Below are 18,293 nucleotides of genomic sequence, written 5' to 3'. Positions count from 1 at the left end.
GGCTAACGAGAGGAGCGCGGGCGCAAGAAGCGTATTACGCGGAAGGAAGAAGACAGGAGGTGGTCGCGTTACGAACGCGCCTTAAAGTGGCTACGACGCCTCGATTATGCGAGCCGAGGACCGCGTTTCTTTCACGAACCGTGCCCTTTCGACGATTGCGCGTTTCGGTTCCCTGTATTTCGCCTCGGTGAATTTCTCATGGTCTACAAAAGGTGAGAAACAGACCTTGTTCCGTGTTTCACCGTGAAAAAAAATGTCTCCGATCTTCCGCGACCCCGAAACGAATTTTCCCTCGTATGTTTCGTTTACCAGCGTGCTCGTTTCTTCTTAGACGTTTCGATTCGCTTCTTCTAACCACCGTGGTCGCGTTCTCGATTCATTGGCGGACTTTGTTCGCGTTTTCTCGAGCAAAAAGTATATCAGTGATTTTTGAAAATTCCCGCGAACGAAACGTATTTCATCGACGACGCGCTACGCGTGGACGATTTTTAACGACGCGTTACACCGCTCGTGACCGTTGCCCGATTTTCCGCCATTGTAGACGTAATAAATCGCACGGGGATCGGGAGGAAGAGGTATTCGATACATTAAACGGAAATTTATCATCGTCGCTCGAACGCTGTCGGTGACGTCGTGTAAAGGCAACGTCAGGGACAGGAATGATAATGACTTTTCGCTCGAGATTTTTCATCTTCGATCCACGAGCCGCGAAGAGCCAGTGACGGGAGTCTCGGTTCGTTGTATCCCATCGTGAGACGCAACCAGCCGATTTCAATTTTTATTACGTCCGGTGAGATCGATTCGTACGGATATTGTAAGAACAAACGACCCGAAAGAATCACCCGTCGGTATCGGACGATAGACGGTGAAAAAAAAAACATTCGGATAATAACAGAAGCGACTCACCTTCGTGAAGTTTCTCCAAAGTCCCGGCCGAAACACCGACGAATAGGAAGACGAGCCAGAGCAGACCGGTCGTTCCTCTCAGCCACGCTCGATTTCTTGACGTATCCATCGCGCTGACACTTAAACACTGCAACAGAAACCGAGGGAATACCCCGCGTGAGACTCGGGATCGATTCCGCGGAGGTTGTCAATATTTACGGTTGAACCGTGGCTGGTAACCAGGATAAAATTATAAATGTTTCATTCTCGGGGTATTTTCTATCGGTGCGCGATACCCTTTTATCGGAATGAAATATTACTCGACGGATTTAACGCACGCGAGGTAGCCAAACGCCGAAGAATATTTAAACCGAAATTTTAGCGCCGGAATATTAAAAACTCGGTTTCCGACCGACCGCGAACCGGCGCGAACGCGAAAAAAGAGCTACGTGTTTGTTTGCCGTCGAGAGCGAAACAAAGTCGTTCGATTCGTACGGGTTTCGACGAACAAATATTTATTCGAATCGCAAAGATCGAACAGGTGTTATTGTAACAACGTATCGCATCGGTGATGTACACACGTTACACGTCGAGTACGCCGTTTAAATCGGAAACAGGTCCGTTGGAAATTCGGTACGCAACGTTTTGCTACACGATTGGCCGCTCCGACAACCGAGGACCTCGAACGAACACCTCGATCCAGACAACGACACCCCCAGGTGTATTAAACCGAGGATGGTTTCTGGCAAGTTGGACGCCTGGGATCCACCGTGAACCAAGACGTCGTCGTTCGTGGTAAATACGGTGCAACCGGAGACAACCTTTTCGCGAACGGGAATAAATTACGAACGTTCGAGAACGCAGGGTCGTTCGCGACCCCTAGCGGTTTCGAGACGTTGGCTCGAAAGAAAAATTAGAAAAGTGCCACGGTCACTCTCCTCCTTCGTGATAAAATTCTGACTACGTAGCCAGCCGGAACGAAAAGGACGAAAGGTCGGCAATCGGCCAAGATTTCCTCGACACCGGCACGAGCCAGTTAAGACGCTATCCGTAAAATCACGATTCATCGGTTCCCTGTACCGTCTGTGGCGGCGTGAAAACTTCTCGGGGGAAAGTTTTCGCTCGGCCGCGAAGATTGTTCGACGGTCGTGTCGGGCAGCCGGCAATAATAACAAACGATACGAGCTCGAGCGAGGGGTTGTTAACATCGAGGTGGTTTCGGGCAAATATGTTTTTATATCACCGGAGGCAACCGAGACCGGAAGCGGCGTTGCTCTCTCGCTCTTCTCGTCCCGCGTACAAACTTTCCAGCGAGTTTCCGCCCGCAGTATCAATAACCAGTTTTCCATGACGAAAAACCATCCGAGTCACTTGAACCGCGAACGGATATCCTTCGGGGGATCCACGGGCTCTTTCTTGCCGGCCAACTTGCGGATGTTTCCTCGTCGTTCTTGCACGCCCGCGCGCGAACGAGGAAAGAAAATAACGAATGGTACTAATAGAGCGTTCTCGGTCGCCGAGAAACTTTTCCAGTGTACCGTTGCTGGCCCGCCATTGGTATCGAACTTACCCCCGCACTCCCGTACCCTCTGACACTCGTAAATCAAAACTTTCTCACCTAAGAGCGCGCGCCCGACCGAGCTGGATTATTCGTACTCGTCGAACGCAGGAAGGTGCGCCTACATTACGAGCGCTTTTTCCTGTCGCGGTTTTCCGACCCGAAGTGTCGTGAATTAATGAAATAAGTTCAGGGGCCTCTTTCGACCGATCCGGCGAATCCTCGAACCGGGGTACGGGGGATTACGTATAGCCAATGCGGACACTGCGTTGGATCGGCTTTTTTTTCTTTTTAACGCGAGCACAGTGTCCGACACCGGTGACCGACGATCAACTTTCGATTCGAGTTGCATGGATCGTTGCTAATGGACGATACAAAATTTAAGGAACAATATCCCGATATCGAAGTAAAAGTTGTTCGATACGCGAAAAGAGAAAATTGTACTCGTTGAGAGATTGTTTTTGTTAGAATCTGCAACGTGCAACTGTATTTTGTAAAATAACGTGACGTAATTCTGTTTAGGACGTCTTCTTTTTCGCGGTTTTATTACTTTTTTGGCGATACAAGCGCCACGGAATCACGGGTTAGAACTCGACGCGACAATGCGGCTCGTTTTTAGTGGTTCATCAGGTTTGATTCACGTGAATCAGAATTCCGCTTTAACGTCGAGTGGCGTTTACCTCGACTTCAAAACACCCGCCGATTCTCATCGCGCGCGTAAGAAGCGTTTGTCGACGAAAGTGCACTCGCCAACAGCGACGCAACGTCACGTTTATCGACGCGTCGGTGTTTGTTAGCGTTCCTTACTAATTTTTCAATTTTTCATTGCAGCGCCACGTAAAGAGTTCCGCGTAAATCGATCTTCGATCGCTATTGGAAAATGTAAATAATCCCCTATTAAAAAATGTAAATATCGCTGACTAGATTACAGCTAACTTTCCCCATTGTTCGTAAATTTTCCCCTATTTGCATTTTACCGTCCGGTGCATATCTTTGTGCAATGAACACGTATCCTCCTTATCGTTGTTATCCTTTTCCATCCTCGAAATTAACGACGATCGACACGGTCGATATAAACGAAGAATACAAACGAACGAATGATATTTTCGAACTTTTAACGTTTTCGTTGGAATTTTCCAGACACTTTTCACCGATCGAACGAAGAACGAGCGATTCGACGAGCAACGAATAACGCGCAACGAAGGAAACAGCGAGAAAGCGGGTGGGTACGCGTCGAAATCGTCATTATTAATTATAGCTAGACCAGAGATGGTAATTACTCATTTCAGAAGGTGAAATCAGAGTAATTGCACGCGACGGAGGTGTACGGGGCTCGAGGGAAGCGAACAGTGGAAAGACGAGGACGAATGGAGGCGAAGAGAACGCCTACAGCATCGCTGAATGGCGCAGTAACGTTCCGCACTCACGGAATCGGCAAAGTCGATTGCACTTTACGGGGCCTGATGCAGACTCAGCGTTACTAAAACGATCCACTCGATCGATTCGACTCAGCGCCGTACTGGAATTTCTAGGACACTTGTCCTCGGAATGGTGATTTTCGCGAGGCTCGCGGAGCCACGAAATCCAAATAAGTTGCTTCGCCACGAGATTCCACTGCGCGCGAAACTGGACACAGACCGAACACAAGCCAACGACGTTCAACGTTACGAATTCTTTACCGTTCGTGGATTCAATTTTTCGATTTTTCAATTTTCCAAACGTGTTCACAGATCGTGTGTAAATAAATAACTAAGAAGATAAACGATATCGTGCACTGGATTTGGTCACCCGTACCGAAAGATCTCGGACGATGAATCGTGTTTAACGAACGACAGTGTAATAATCCCGCGCGGTTCATTTGAAATCATTCTTGGGAAGCAACGTGAAATTTAGAAAATTAAATCCGTAAGTTAAGTATATGTCGTTTTCGAATATTTACGAACGTATCGCGGGCTTTGATTTACGAATTACGAATTCACTTACGAATTCAATTTTCAAAATTTCATACACGAGAACTCGTGATTGTTGTATCGACGAAACTTTCGGTTTCGGTAACGGCAGGAAATTACCAATATTTCCCAATTTCGAGAAAATCGGTGCACCGTAGTCGAGAGGAGACGCTGCCCAGACTGGACAGATCGAAGACACGCTGCTTTCGAAATTAACTTACGTTAATCGATTAATCGAATAAGGACTTCGGCGGTAGTAAAGTAATTGGCAAAGGATGCGAGGCTCGGGGGCCAGTGCAGCTCGAGGCAGCAGCAGCCACTTAGCTACATTGCAACGAGCATTAGCGATAACGAAGTTAACGAGAGCTCGGTTAAACCGATTTAGAGGGCAAGACGAGATGGAGGGACGAACGGCCTAACGCCCGTGGCTGATCTTCGACCGAAGTCTACTTCCTTCGGGTTAGATCGGATCGGTGGCTCCGTTTTACCCATATCGTTCGGCTTTCTTACAGTATTTTCCTCCCTATCCGGCTTTATCCATCTCGGTGTTACAAAAATAGAGTTATGTGACTTTTTTACAACGTTGCTCGACCCCTTGGCCGAGTTATTTCGGCGCCGGAAACGTTTTTCCAAAGGGAGATCTTTTAATATACTTCTACGATACGTTTGTTATGGTATTTAAATAATTGTAAACACCGAATGATTTGCACCTGTATATCGAAGAAACTGTACACTGAGAATATATAATTTAATAAAATGTTTATACACTTTGAAATAATCGTGTTTCATTTTCACAAAAAAAAAGAAAACGAATTGACTTTGCGAACAAGCTAATATTGAAATTGTGCTCTATAATTAATCTCTGAAATTATCGCAGTTTCCGTTGCAATTAAATCGTATTACATTCAAAATATTCTAAATGCTTCGTTGATATTGCAAAAGTTCTTCGTAAATCGTGCCGTAAAGTTCCGATCGAACGATACTTTGCGACCTAATTTTCGTATAATAAAACGAAAGAGGAAGCAAGCGAGAATTAAACGAACGAGGATGTAATTCGAAAGAACTATTCGAACATAACGCGATCCTTGGATCGATTCTATCGCGAACGTGGGGAGAATTAAAGGACAAATGTTTAAAAAGATTCGAGCGACTTCGTTATCGACCGCTGCTCTTTATTTACAAGATATTTCCACGTTCCGCCAAATGTCATAATTAAACAAACGCCATCGATCCAAATGGAAAGAAAAATCGTACCAAGAGAACGCTCGGGAGTTTCAGCGAGCGTAAATTCATTTCGTTGAACGACGTGGGTGATTACGGATCAAGTTGAACAATGAATGCGTATTGTTTACGCGGGAACAGTTGCACGGTGCTTTTTCCGTATTATCTCGACGAGCACTTGCTCACGATATACAGGAAGCAACGAACAATTCCGTTTCGATCGTTTCGTTTGTAAAATTGGCAATTTCCTCACTTTTGATCGTCGATGGAGGACGAGTTCGTCGGCCCACCCACGACCTTTAACGCATCCCGTGAACGCCGTAAAGAAATGCCGGCCTTTTCCCCCTTTTCGGCATCATTCTTCCTTACTCCGAGAACTAGATGATCCGTGACCGTTGGCGCGGCCATCAAAGGGCAGTTGTCCATGCCCGTGCCCCACAATTTTAATTTGCCCGGGCGACTTTGACTCTCTTTCTACCGGAACGAGCAGGAGGAACCTCTCGGATTTCAATTTCGCCACGAAGAATCCCCCTCGACCGGTCGGGTATAGAAATGCGGGACAAGAGGGACTCCTCGAGTGCACTCAAAGTTGAAGGACGCTCAGGATCAATATTTATAATCTCGATTCGAGACGACCAAGGGTCTGCAGGATCCGTGTCTGAGACTGCCAAACGAGATTCACCGTCCTCGGTTTCTTCCCCGCGTTTAATACTATGTATCGGACACTGGGCAAATATTATTTCGAAAAACCGATCGTCGGTACTTTCGTGGCAAATGAATGTCTGAATTGAAAAAAAATAGTCGGTTATAGCCCGTCATCGAAGGTCCCTTTAAAATCAATATTTCCACAGTGACGTACGAAGATACTCGGGAAATACAATTATCGCGATCCCTTTGAAAATTACCAAGTCGGTGTTTTTCCTCGAGATCGATAAATTAAAGGTATCGTCAATCTGGTCGCGACAAATAAACATACCCGTGATCCGCTGCTTTGTAAAAATAATATCTTTATACTTTCGGATACTTTTCTCGAGACAATTTTAATTGTCAGCGTAGAATTATCGGTGATTTTTTTCTCGCGATTGTTAAGTAAAGCACATCGATCTGGACACGATAAATAAATGTGCAATCGTTTATTTTGAAAAAAACAATATCTTTCGTAATATTCTATCAAAGTAGAGTACTCTTTCTACCTTATACTTTCGAGTACTATTCTCGAGATAATTTAATTACCGTCAGCGTAGAATTATCGGTGATTTTTTTTCTCGCGAATGTTAAGTAAAAAACATCAATCTGAACACGATAAATAAATGTACAATCGTCTATTTTGAAAAAACAATATCTTACGTAATATTCTTTCAAAGTAGAATACTCTACCTTATACTTTCGAGTACTTTTCTCGAGATAATTTAATTATCGTCAGCGTAGAATTATCGGCGATTATTAAGTAAGAAACATCGATCCAGACGCGACAAATAAATATCTATTTTGTAAGAACATATGTTTTTCGTAATATTAAATTCTAGTACCGTGTTTATCTTATCCCTCGAGATAAATTTCTCGAGACAATTCAATATTTCGAACGTTGCCAGCGTAAAATTTCCAGAGCCGTTCTATCGCATCGATTTGATCCGTCCGAATGTCCGTTTTATTTTACCTCCCAAAGAGGCGTAGTCTCGTTAGCGCAATTGCGTCGCGACGCGCCAGTCGAGCATTAGAAATCAGCGTCTACCGGCGAGTTGGTCCTTTGTGCAATTCACCGGTAACCAATTGTTGACTAAGACGTTTCAACCACCGGTGAATCGCAATCAGTATGTTGGACGACTTGCGGTTTTACCTATATACGGTGGGGTATACGTACGTATACGTGGCGCCACGTCGTAAAGAACGTAAAAGGACAAGGCCGGGCGGTTGAGTGACTCTTTGAAGTTTCTGAAAGCTGCGCGGTTACGCTCGACGTTCACGGACTTTCATGGGGCGCGAGGTGAAAGCTGCATAAAAAGCAAAGTGGAAAAGCGTCTCCTTGGAATAGACATTTTGCTGTCCTGTTATGATCCTCGCGCGGGTCACAAGTTGGAAAAGATTGATTCGACGGGAATTTCTCGACTATTTTAATACCATCGATATTGTCACCGATATTTACGTATTTAGTATTGTAGAAATTTATTTAAGTAGTGATGGTTATAAAATAAGGGTGAATAAAGTTCTAGGATATACGTCTAATGAATAAGATAGTAGTAGGAACGGGAGTTTACCTTCTCGATTATTTTAATACCATCGATATTGTCACCGATATTTACGTATTTAGTATTGTAGGAATTTATTTAAGTAAGTAGCGTTGGTTATGAAATAAAGGGGAATAAAGTTCTAGGATATACGTGTATTGAATAAGATAATAGTAGGAACGAAACATGGTTATAAAATAAGGGTGAATAAAGTTCTAGGATATACGTGTATCGAATGAGGCAGTAGTAGGAACGAAACATTGACAAGACGTACAATTAATAACTACGCTGACTACTCTGACTACGCTGACTACGCTATTCTTTCTTTACGCGACACGACACACATTTCAACAATGGCTGCTCTTGACTGCCAATGATTGCTCCAAACGCTCTTCTTTCGCACCTTATATCCTCACACGCCTTTCATTCCCTTTCGTTCTAATTCTTAATTTCTCTCATTCAATCCCTTTCATTCTCACGCATTGCCACGATATCACTATCTTCAAGATGCGTACTTTTTTTATTATTTGCGCGCATGTATCTCTACTTCGATATTTCGTGAAAGAAATATTTGCAACGGAACAGTACGAACAATTACATCAAAGAAACGAATACAAGTCAATTTCCGTTTCTACTACGTTATCAGCGCGAATGGAAAATTTTTTGTTCGATCGAGGATTGAAAATCAAAAGCGTACGCGACTGCTCGCGTAAACGATTGTCGTCCAACGTGTGACCAGGGATGGTTAAATCGCGAAGAGGTCGTTTTAACATTTTTTTTTTTTTCCGCATAGCATACCAGAGCTTTTCGTCTTCCTCTCAAATGTATTAGAACCTTTCACGGGACAATTGAAGCCTCTTGAAAATAAAACGGGGTTTGGATACAATACCGAGATTCTGCCTCCCGTAGTGTGCTGTGTTGCGTCATTATCGAGTCCCTTTATAAGGGTTTCCTTGCCGTAAGACCACCCAAGGAAGGTCTCGGATTTCGAGCAAACAAAAACTTTGTTGTAAGGATTTTGAAGAGCATGGTGTCGTTAAACGACATCGTCTCGGTACTACGAACGAAGGGTCGTCTTTCCTTGGAATCACAGCAGCGTAGCTTTTCGACTAATGATTCGAGGGTGTGGTCGAATGTCGATAAACGAGGGTTCCTTTCTTAACTTTCCGTTCGGCGAGTAAGCACATACCGTCTTAAGAAATTCGCTGACGCGTTCGAATGCAAATCATCGCTGGGATATGCTTCGACGAGCGTCTTTTTTTCTTTTCAACGTGTATGCATAAGTACGATAAGACGAAAATAACGTAAACTTGCAAATCGTTCCGAACGATCGTTGAATCTTACAGTCACGAGCTTTCATCCGTCAAGTAAATTGTACAAATATTTCTATTGGCTTGTTCGTAAAGTGATTTCGTTTTCCAAAATGGAGAAAATACAATTTAGTAAAATGTTTGTACACTCTAAGCAAAGCGTGTTTCATTTTCACCAGAAAAAAACGAAATTACTTTCCGAACCTTATATAGATTGCACGCGATACACGCGATTACACTCAAACCGACGCAAAAATATCACCCGTAATTAGCTTTGTACATCGATAGAACACGAATCCAATTTCTCGCGATTCTCCAATTGAACGCGATTGTCTTCGGTAATTCGCTCGATCGTCGCTTTCAAAATTCAAAGTGCACGATAAAAATCGATACTGACCAGAGACGACCGTATCAGAGAAATAGACGAAAACTCGAAGCACTCGAGAGAAAAATTTCACCCGATTAACAAACGTTCGTAATACCCCTACCGCGATATTTCGCGATATTTCGTATCGACGTCGTAGGTGAAAACTCTTCGAAACGGGGTACCCCAAAATATGGATTCTCTCCGCGGTTAGAAATCATTATCGGGCCCGGTTACGTCGAATCGACGGTGGAACGACTTCTGTCTTCGCGGCGAAAAGCGGTGCTCGACGAGAATCGATCAGGACGCGTCGAGAGCAAGGGGAAGCCACCCGGTTTGGCAAGTTCGCGGTAAGGCTGTTAGGGAAATTTTCACAGCGCGGCTAATACCGTTCGTCGGAACGTAGGAGCTCTTACACCGTCAAAGGCCCACGGCGGCATTTTCAGTTTTCAGCCACGCGCGACGACGTGATAATCGAGTGTGCTACGCTTTTAGCCATAATGGGCAGGTACACGCGCCGCCAGGAGCGTTGCAAAGAGAGCCGGCTCGTGGGGAAGGGTGAACTCGCGCGAGGAGCGAAGACAGCGAGCCGAACGGAGAATGCGTGGGCGAGACAGGGGACCCAACGGGGGCTTGGTGAACAAGTGCGCGCGGTAACCGAGTTAGTTACTTGGTAGACTGCGTTCACCCGGTTTGGCGACGGGATTTTATGACGATCCAACGCTGTGAACGCGACTTCGCTCTCGACGACGTTATCACACGGTCTCGCGACCGCCCGCGTGTCACGGGACCGTATCGGAGCGACGAACAAAAATATAAACACTAGAGTTTCTTTCACTCGCGCACTAAAATGCACGGGATCGCAACAGAAGTACTTCAATGAAATTAACCGATTCTTCGCTCCGTAGAATAATCGAATAAATACCGAAATTCACTGCTCAGGCGAATACTAGCGAAAGTAGCCGTTTCAACGAAATACTTCCGTGGAATGTATAACGGCGAACCGGCGTAATAATCGAAAGGTGCGTAGCGGGTGACGGACAGAGATTCACGCTCGACTAAGTTGGAACAATCGATGAATTTTTATTCAGAGGGCAGTGGCTTGTATACACGATTTTCGGTTATCGGTGATCCCGGTGTTTAGGCTTCGTGGCGGTCTTATCGGCGTGCTCGGTGGGCCTCACACGCGCCACGGATGTCGTATCGGACAGGTAGACAAAGGTGTTTCAGATTTTGTCCAGTGGGCGAGCGATCGAGTGTCGGATCGTTTGGAATTTACGAACGGGTAATGTAGGAGAATGTACGAATACGTTACGTAGGAGAATGTACGAGTATGTTACGTAAGAGAATACAGAAATATGTAACGCGAGAGAATATACGAATATTGTACGTAAGAGAATATACGAGTGCGTAATGTAAGAGAATATACGAATATGCAATGTAAGAGATTTACTTGGTGTTACGATTTTAGCATCCACGTGTACAACGAAACACGAGAATCACTTCGGTGCTTACGTTTGAAAAAGAAACTTCTTAAAAGAGCGAATGCGAGTCAAGTATCGTGGAAACTGTAGCCGGTGGTAATGTTACGATAGGATGATAATTACCCGAGAACAGAGTGCAGGTTTTATAATGTTCGATGATAATATTAATTGTACGTACGCAACGATCGTTACTTTTTCTATCATTTCGGAACGGTTAACGTTCAGAATTATCTCTCGTAAGGTTGATTCGAGTTCGGTATTCCCGTATCGTGCGGTTGAAACTAATGGTAAATAATAAAGTGGCCAAATCCCGAGCGATTAACGAAAGAGCAGTCGTCGACGCGAACGCGAACGTTCTTTAAAAACTGTTCGTGTCTCTGTCCCGACGAAACGCGGTAAAGCTGTGCCGGTAAATCTGACAGAGAATATACAACGCAACCTGATTTACGCGGAAAGACAAGTTAATCCGACCGTGTTCCGGCAAATTGCAGCGTTACGTATAAGCATTTACGATTATGCGACAGCACGCGCGTGTCGATATTAAAAAGTGATTGTCACGTTGCCGTTAACGACCGCGATAATCCGGAAAATTGAGAAATACGAGGTCGTTCTAGGACAGCAAGAAATCCGTATTTATCAACGCTTACGCCGTCCGGAAGTTACGATCCATTTATGTAACGAACATCCTCGATTTAACCGGTCCACGTCCGGTAGGTTTTCCTATTAAAGGCTAGCGCGCTGATAAACCATTAATTTCAATTACAGAAAGTTACGAAGCCATTTGTTTCGAAACATCTGTCGTAGCCATCGCTCTCGAAAAGACTGATTCGCGGTCAAACGCTTCGTAGCAGCTGCTACGGGACAGAGGATGAACCTTCCCGACTATCGAAAACAGTAGCGGGAACTTGCAATCGTTAATTTCTACTTCATCATCCGGCCAATTACGACCGTTACGAACTTCAGAGAGACGGTCGTTGGAAGTTATTTAAACGCATCGTGTCCGTTTCGCAGTTTGTCGGCAACAGTTCCCAAATTATCGCGATGTCGAGCAAACTGAGAGGAAGAAAACTTGGAGGATAATTTCCCCCGGATCGAATCGATGTCAAATTTTCGAGACCGGAAACGCACTCGAACGAGAAATTGAAAATGATCGGAGATTTTTCGCGAAAAACGCAACGAAGGGGCGGATAACGACGGAAACTTGGCGAGATTCTCGCTTTATTCGCTTCTATCTGTCTTTATACGTACCAAATGGACACCGAGATAAAAAGTGACTCGGGGTAAAGATAAATCGCCGCGCATCCTTTTCACTGGATCCTGCGGAGGAAGCTCGAGAGGATCGCAGGAAGAGAAATAATTACAGTTCCAATCTTTCCGTTCTCAGGAGGATTCGTGCCTGTTCGAACGGAAGAAGCGCAATTAAGAAAGCACAGCAGCGTACTTTATTAATGAATAATTAAAGAGTTTAATGCCGAGTATTGCCAGCGATAAAGGATAAGGATCGTAAATGAGTTTCCATTCCTCGAGTGCTTCTTATTATCAGAGAAATGAACAACGACGTCGCAATGCGCGAGTAGTTACACACGATCGCCAATATTTCATAAATCGTTTCGCGAATAAGGGAGGGAAAAAGTAAATATTACGATATCTTTTCGTAATTAAATCGTTCGATGGTCGAAAACCTGTCCACGTGCACGAAATGAATACGTTTCGAGAGCCGGGTAACGATTAAATTTATATTCCGGTGGCAACCGCCGTATTCGGTTAACGAAAAAGTGTTTACGTCCACTTATCGATTGTTTTGTACTCCCATTCTTACATTTCGATCGATCCGTCTCTTTAACGAGAGAACAATTATTTTTGTACTCAAGACAAACAAGTTTGCTACTACTCGTAACTAAAAATATACGTTCGATGCGAATCCGGTTCATAAAATCGTTCCTTGGTTGCGAGTGCATCTAAATTCTTGATTAAATTTCCAGGTCAATGGGGACTAAATCAATTTTAATGGAAACTCTGTACAATTGCACGAAGTATCGAGTGCGGATAATTGAGTCTGGTGTAACAATTATCAGCACGAAGGGACGCGAGTGATTGGCGCGCTTGAATTTTTCATGCGACGTGCGCATGGAAACGAACATCAACGGGGTACACGTGCGCGGTCAAAAATAATTGCAAATATCGACTAATACCCGTTAGACTTTTCTCTCCTGAGAAAATTAGAAATTTACCAACAGCAACCTGTCACTCCAGAGAACACGACGAATCGTTTCGTTAGAGCTTTCTGTTAACTGTTATCCCACCGGAAATAATTAAAAAAACCATCGCTTTAATTTCATTTGAAAATCGTGACTCAGGCATTAACAAATATACCTACTTTTCTGTTTACTTTAAGACGAAATACAAAAAATATGTGTTTTCGAGAAAAAAATATCAACGATTCAAAAACGCTCGAAAAAAATGACGTCGAATAAATCATTTTTCTTCCACACTTGTGGAGAATCCGTTAAAATTATGCTACGAATATTTTTGATGTCGTTGAAAAGAAAGTAGAATGGCTTCGTTGAGTTATTAACGAACGAGATACAACTCGTTCGTCGTTCAAACGTTGCTAAGCACGATAGCGACATCGATTTGGAAAACACGTTCGCGCACACGCGCCTCGTCCTTCGTTTCCATATTCTCTCACTTTTATTTTTTTTCTAGTTCCTATCGATGGCTGGTTCTATCTCGTTTTCGAAGCTGATTGCGCTGGGAATATAATTTGATTGCTCCGGTGCACGGTCTCAACAGACGCGGTAATCCTAGCTCACGGCTAAATGAAAAAGTATTAGTGGCTATTTTTCTTCGAGCGCTCGCGGTAATCCCGCGGCGTACGAAATTGGGCGTTTACGTTAAAAGATAAAGGCATAAAAAAGGGAACAGATACGCCGAACGATGACGAACCATGCTAATCAAGAACACTCTGGCACACGATTTTCCTAAACACATCCCGTATTTCGTATGGTACTTTTTCTCAATTTATACGTATTAGAATATACTGCATATGTCCGTACAGTTTGCAGGAAACTCAGAAAATTTCTTAAAATAATAATTTTGCTTCAGAAACGGAAACGCAGAAAATTCCAATCGTTCCCGTAGGGTTCGAGTTCTCGATTGTCAATGGAAAATAATATTAAAATTTACCACCCATCGATCGCAAGAATTCAATCGTTTCGCCCACCCATGCGCAACGAGAAATCTACCGATCGATCTTATCGTAGAATATTTTGCTCTCACTTCGTTCTTCGGAGCAATATTTAAAAAGATACTTCATCTTCCGACTAATTTTTAAAAAGATACTTCCTGGATTCTCCGCACTTGTGCGCCAAAGTTTCCCGAGTTATAACGAAGTGCGCATCCACCGAGTCGATAAAGCATCTAATTATCGAACCGATAGATTGCCGCGAACGCGAAAAAAAAAGAAAAGAAAACTCGCATACCTCCGCTGAAAATCCGACAAATTGCATCGTCGCCTGTAAATAAATTTCTCCAGCCGAGCGGGTGACAAGGACGAAGAACCAAGTCCCGATAACTCGCTCATGGAAATGGACAGGGACGTTATTAAAAGTTTGGACGAGTCGCGAGGCGAGAACTCGCGAAACGGATCATCTCCCGTGTGCTAGCGAACTCATACCGATCTGTACGCATCGCGAATCACTCGACGCGATGTATCCATAGTTCGAACTCCGCGAGAAATGGAGAAAGGATCTCGATCGTTGGATACAGCGTCTTGTTACGAATTCTCGATAATCCGTATCGGGAAAGAAAGCGTTCGAGAGCGATGGACAAAGACCCTTTGGTTTCGAACCGTCTCGGTCCGACCGGGCAGCGACGAACTCGAGCGATCGAGTCCTCCGTCTCTCAAAGACGCTGTCTCGGATAATAGGACAACGTAATAAAGGCGCGTGTCGAGGTAAAGGCGTTGGAAGCCCGTTCTAGCCTACGATGCATTCGTAGCAGCCAACTGGCAGCATTGGACGGTGCATTAACGCGATTAATTTGCGCGGCTACGGCAAACCCGGCCTTTGTTTCCGTCTTCGGCTCGATAACTTTGCTCCCGATTCCTTTTCACCCGGTTCCCTCCCAGTCCCCGGTAGACGCCTTTTTCCAACGGCACGCTGGGATCCACCGCCTCCTATCCAAGACTTTCTCCTTCCCGTCTACTTATTTCGTCCCCCTCGCACCCGTGCAACCCCTTCGTCGAGTCTCGCTCCCGTTCTTCGCAACCCCTTCCATTTTCCGGCTCGTCGCTTCGATTCTGCTTCGTTAGCGGAAGACCCTTCATAGAGGATCGGACGTACTTTAAAAATATTAAAGTGTACGCTCGCTACTCGAACGGTGGTGCCTGTCCTTTGTTACGTGCCGGTAAGCAGCTCTTCGGGGTCTCCCTGTTAACGGGGCCCTCTCCTCGTCCGTCCCCATCGCGTACCACCACCCCCGTCGCCTCATCTCGCGGCACCATTTCCCAACGAACTTTCCGCCTCGAAAAAATCCTTTCTTACCGAGTTTCTCCATCCTCGTGGTCTATCGAAGAGAGAGAGAGTACGAGCGAAAATTTTGGTATCGTCGAGGAGGGTACACGCTCCGAGGGTGGGGGATCGCTGATTATCACGGACAATCGAGCACGGTCGACGGGTGAATTAGCTGCTTCGGCCTCGGTGGGATTTGGGGGAAACGTTTTAGCCCGACCGTGATGGAGGGTTTTCGTTTATCATTCATGGAAGGTCTTCCGACCCGTGTACATATTTGATCGGGCTGAAGAACGGGAGTCAAAATTGCCGTCTAATTTCATCCTTGGTTAGCTAATAGATGTTTAGTCATTCACGCTGGAATTTTGATGTAACGTTCGGTTATCGCGAAACGGACCTTCCGAACCCTCCCACTTTCGAACCTTCGAATCGGGTGCACGAGGTTACTCGGAAAATTGAATATTAATATTCCACGGAGAACGATGTATCGTCGAGAACGTACGAATACGAGTTTGCGATACATCGAGAACGAAGGAGAAGATTCGAGATAATGTCTCTTCGCGATAAGTGACGAACGATTCGCGAGGGATCGCGGGGAAAGTGATCGAGACACGTTTCACGAGTCGTCGATCAGAGAAATCGTCAAGTGGTCGAAAGTCGATCGTTCGTGTCGGTCGATTAGCATTACACGGTTCTCGATTAATCGTACACTCGTGTAAACTCTTTTTACGTTCCCGCTATCGTCGATGCTTACGAACACCAACGCGAATAGAAATAACGAGTAATGGACGGACACGTTGGACAAGTATTCGATCGAGCGCTTACCTGTTGAATCTTCAACGTTATTTTACTCGAAAACCGTGACTCGGACGAAGAAAATTTATTGTATATTTTTTATTAATTTTCTCGCGTAGAATTACCGTATCACCAGTTGCCGAACATTCTTCACAAGAACGGATTAGAAAATTCTCACTTATCGTGACCCGTAATTTCAAGTCTTGCGTTCAACCCTTTGGACTCGAGAGGAGATCCTCGATCGTCACCTAATTCAGTGTACCATTTTCAATCCGGGAAAACTTGGTAATTTGGAATTCAAATTGGAATTGAAATATTACGTTCCTGTAGAGTGTAAACGCATGTATGCAAACTATATAAAAATGTTCCATTCCAGATGAATTTTACGACTTAAAGGATTTTCTCGAGGTTTTGGTTTCTGGTAGCAAAGAACCCTCTAGTGCAAAGGGTTAAATAATTCTATTATATTAATCGAGTAACTTAAACGTAGCGAACGTTTTTCGCCATTACGTTCCTCGACAAGGGTGGTTCTTTCATCCCTTTTCTTTTTTATCGCTGATTCGAAACAATCAATTCCATAATAAGTGGAAACAACGAATACGATACGAACGATGTTCATCGATAATTGATATTTGGTAACAATTTCGAGTGGTAAACCAGTTGATCGGTAATCGTAGCCTCGATGTACCGACCGAACGAGAAATATCGTTATTGAGCGTTGAAACAATGTTGTAACGTTGTAACAACAATAACTCCGATTCGCACCTGCGAACGGGTTAAAAAATGACCGGTTACCTTGTATTCTCTGAAAAATATTTTCGTGCGAAATGCAGAGAATCGCGTCGCCCAGCCAACGAAAACGTTCGCGCGGGCTCGGTTTTATTCGATGTTCCCTGTTCCTCGGTTTCGGCGAAAAAATAATTCCGCGTTAATTTATGAAAACGAGCCACCGCCGTCGCCGCGCGACAGACAATGTTCCATTCCCTCCGTTTTATCGGCAATTTCATTTTCCGATGAGCGTCGTACCGCGAATTGCCCCAGCGTCTCCACTCGAAGAAATAAAAAGCTGCGCGCAACGATTCCGGTAACCGGGTCGTTACTTCGCATCTCCGATTTACGATACGTCACTTTTAAGCGTTACGTCGACGATAACGCGTCCATAGGGCGATTCGCTATAAACAATCGTAGTATACCGGTCCATTGTCGAGTAGGTGCCTCGAACAGCTTTATTCTAGATCGTTCGGAATCTTAAAGAAAAGTGTTCCTAGAGTTGCGTCGTATTCGACGAGACACCGAACGAGTTTCAAGTTGTACACGTTTCCATACCGAGAATGCAAAATATTTCAACCGATCGCACGATTGAGATCGTACGCATCGAGAAACGCAGCACGGAGAGGAAAAACGTAAGATAAGAGAATCGAAAGTTAATACGCTGTTATTGATCCAACTTTGAGAACAATACAGATAGTAAGAACGCGATCGAACGGTATAGAAAGAAAAGTAGAAAATAATTGAGCGAACGAAATACGAAGTTCGGAGGTAATAGGGACAGGAAGGGGATAGATGGAAAAAAGAAACTCAAGAATAACGAAGAATCATCGCTGGTAATGTCGCGCGGTATCTTTTCGCGTTTCAATATTTTTTTTTTGGTCTGTTTTCTTCTTTTTTTTTTTTGCACGCGTAACAGGCAAATAAAGTTACGCGTCGCGATAAAGGTAAATGATGAATGGAATTATTAAAGCGTGGCCGAGAGTCGGTGAAATTTTCAGGAAATAATTTCCGGTCTGGTCGGTTCGCGGTTATCTATCACGGTGTGCGTTTACGAGGGAAACACGCGGGGCGAGGGAGCGGTCGCGCAAAAACTCCGAAAGTACTCCGTCAAATTAAGCCTCTGTTCGGGCGTAAATTGATAGATGCTCGCCGATAGTTGCCTCTACATTCATAAACAAGACATTATCCCAGCGAATATCGTGGTAATGCGTTCCATCTAT

General features: G+C 44.5%; 1 protein-coding gene across 1 annotated transcript in view; it reads right to left on the bottom strand.

Moving 5' to 3' along the window:
- The window catches only part of Sema2a (Semaphorin 2a), a 345,009-nt gene extending 343,986 nt beyond the window's left edge, over nt 1-1,023 (bottom strand). Inside the window, exon 1 of the mRNA XM_076325512.1 lies at nt 907-1,023. Coding sequence (XP_076181627.1) covers nt 907-1,015 — 109 coding nt within the window. The 5' untranslated portion in view covers nt 1,016-1,023. The remainder of the gene's footprint in view (nt 1-906) is intronic.
- Between the last annotated feature and the right edge of the window lie 17,270 nt (nt 1,024-18,293).

Source organism: Ptiloglossa arizonensis, chromosome 13, assembly GCF_051014685.1.
Source record: "Ptiloglossa arizonensis isolate GNS036 chromosome 13, iyPtiAriz1_principal, whole genome shotgun sequence".
NCBI lineage: Eukaryota > Metazoa > Arthropoda > Insecta > Hymenoptera > Colletidae > Ptiloglossa > Ptiloglossa arizonensis.
The sequence above is the reverse complement of the archived record's forward strand: the minus strand, read 5'-3'. Positions and strand labels throughout refer to the sequence as shown.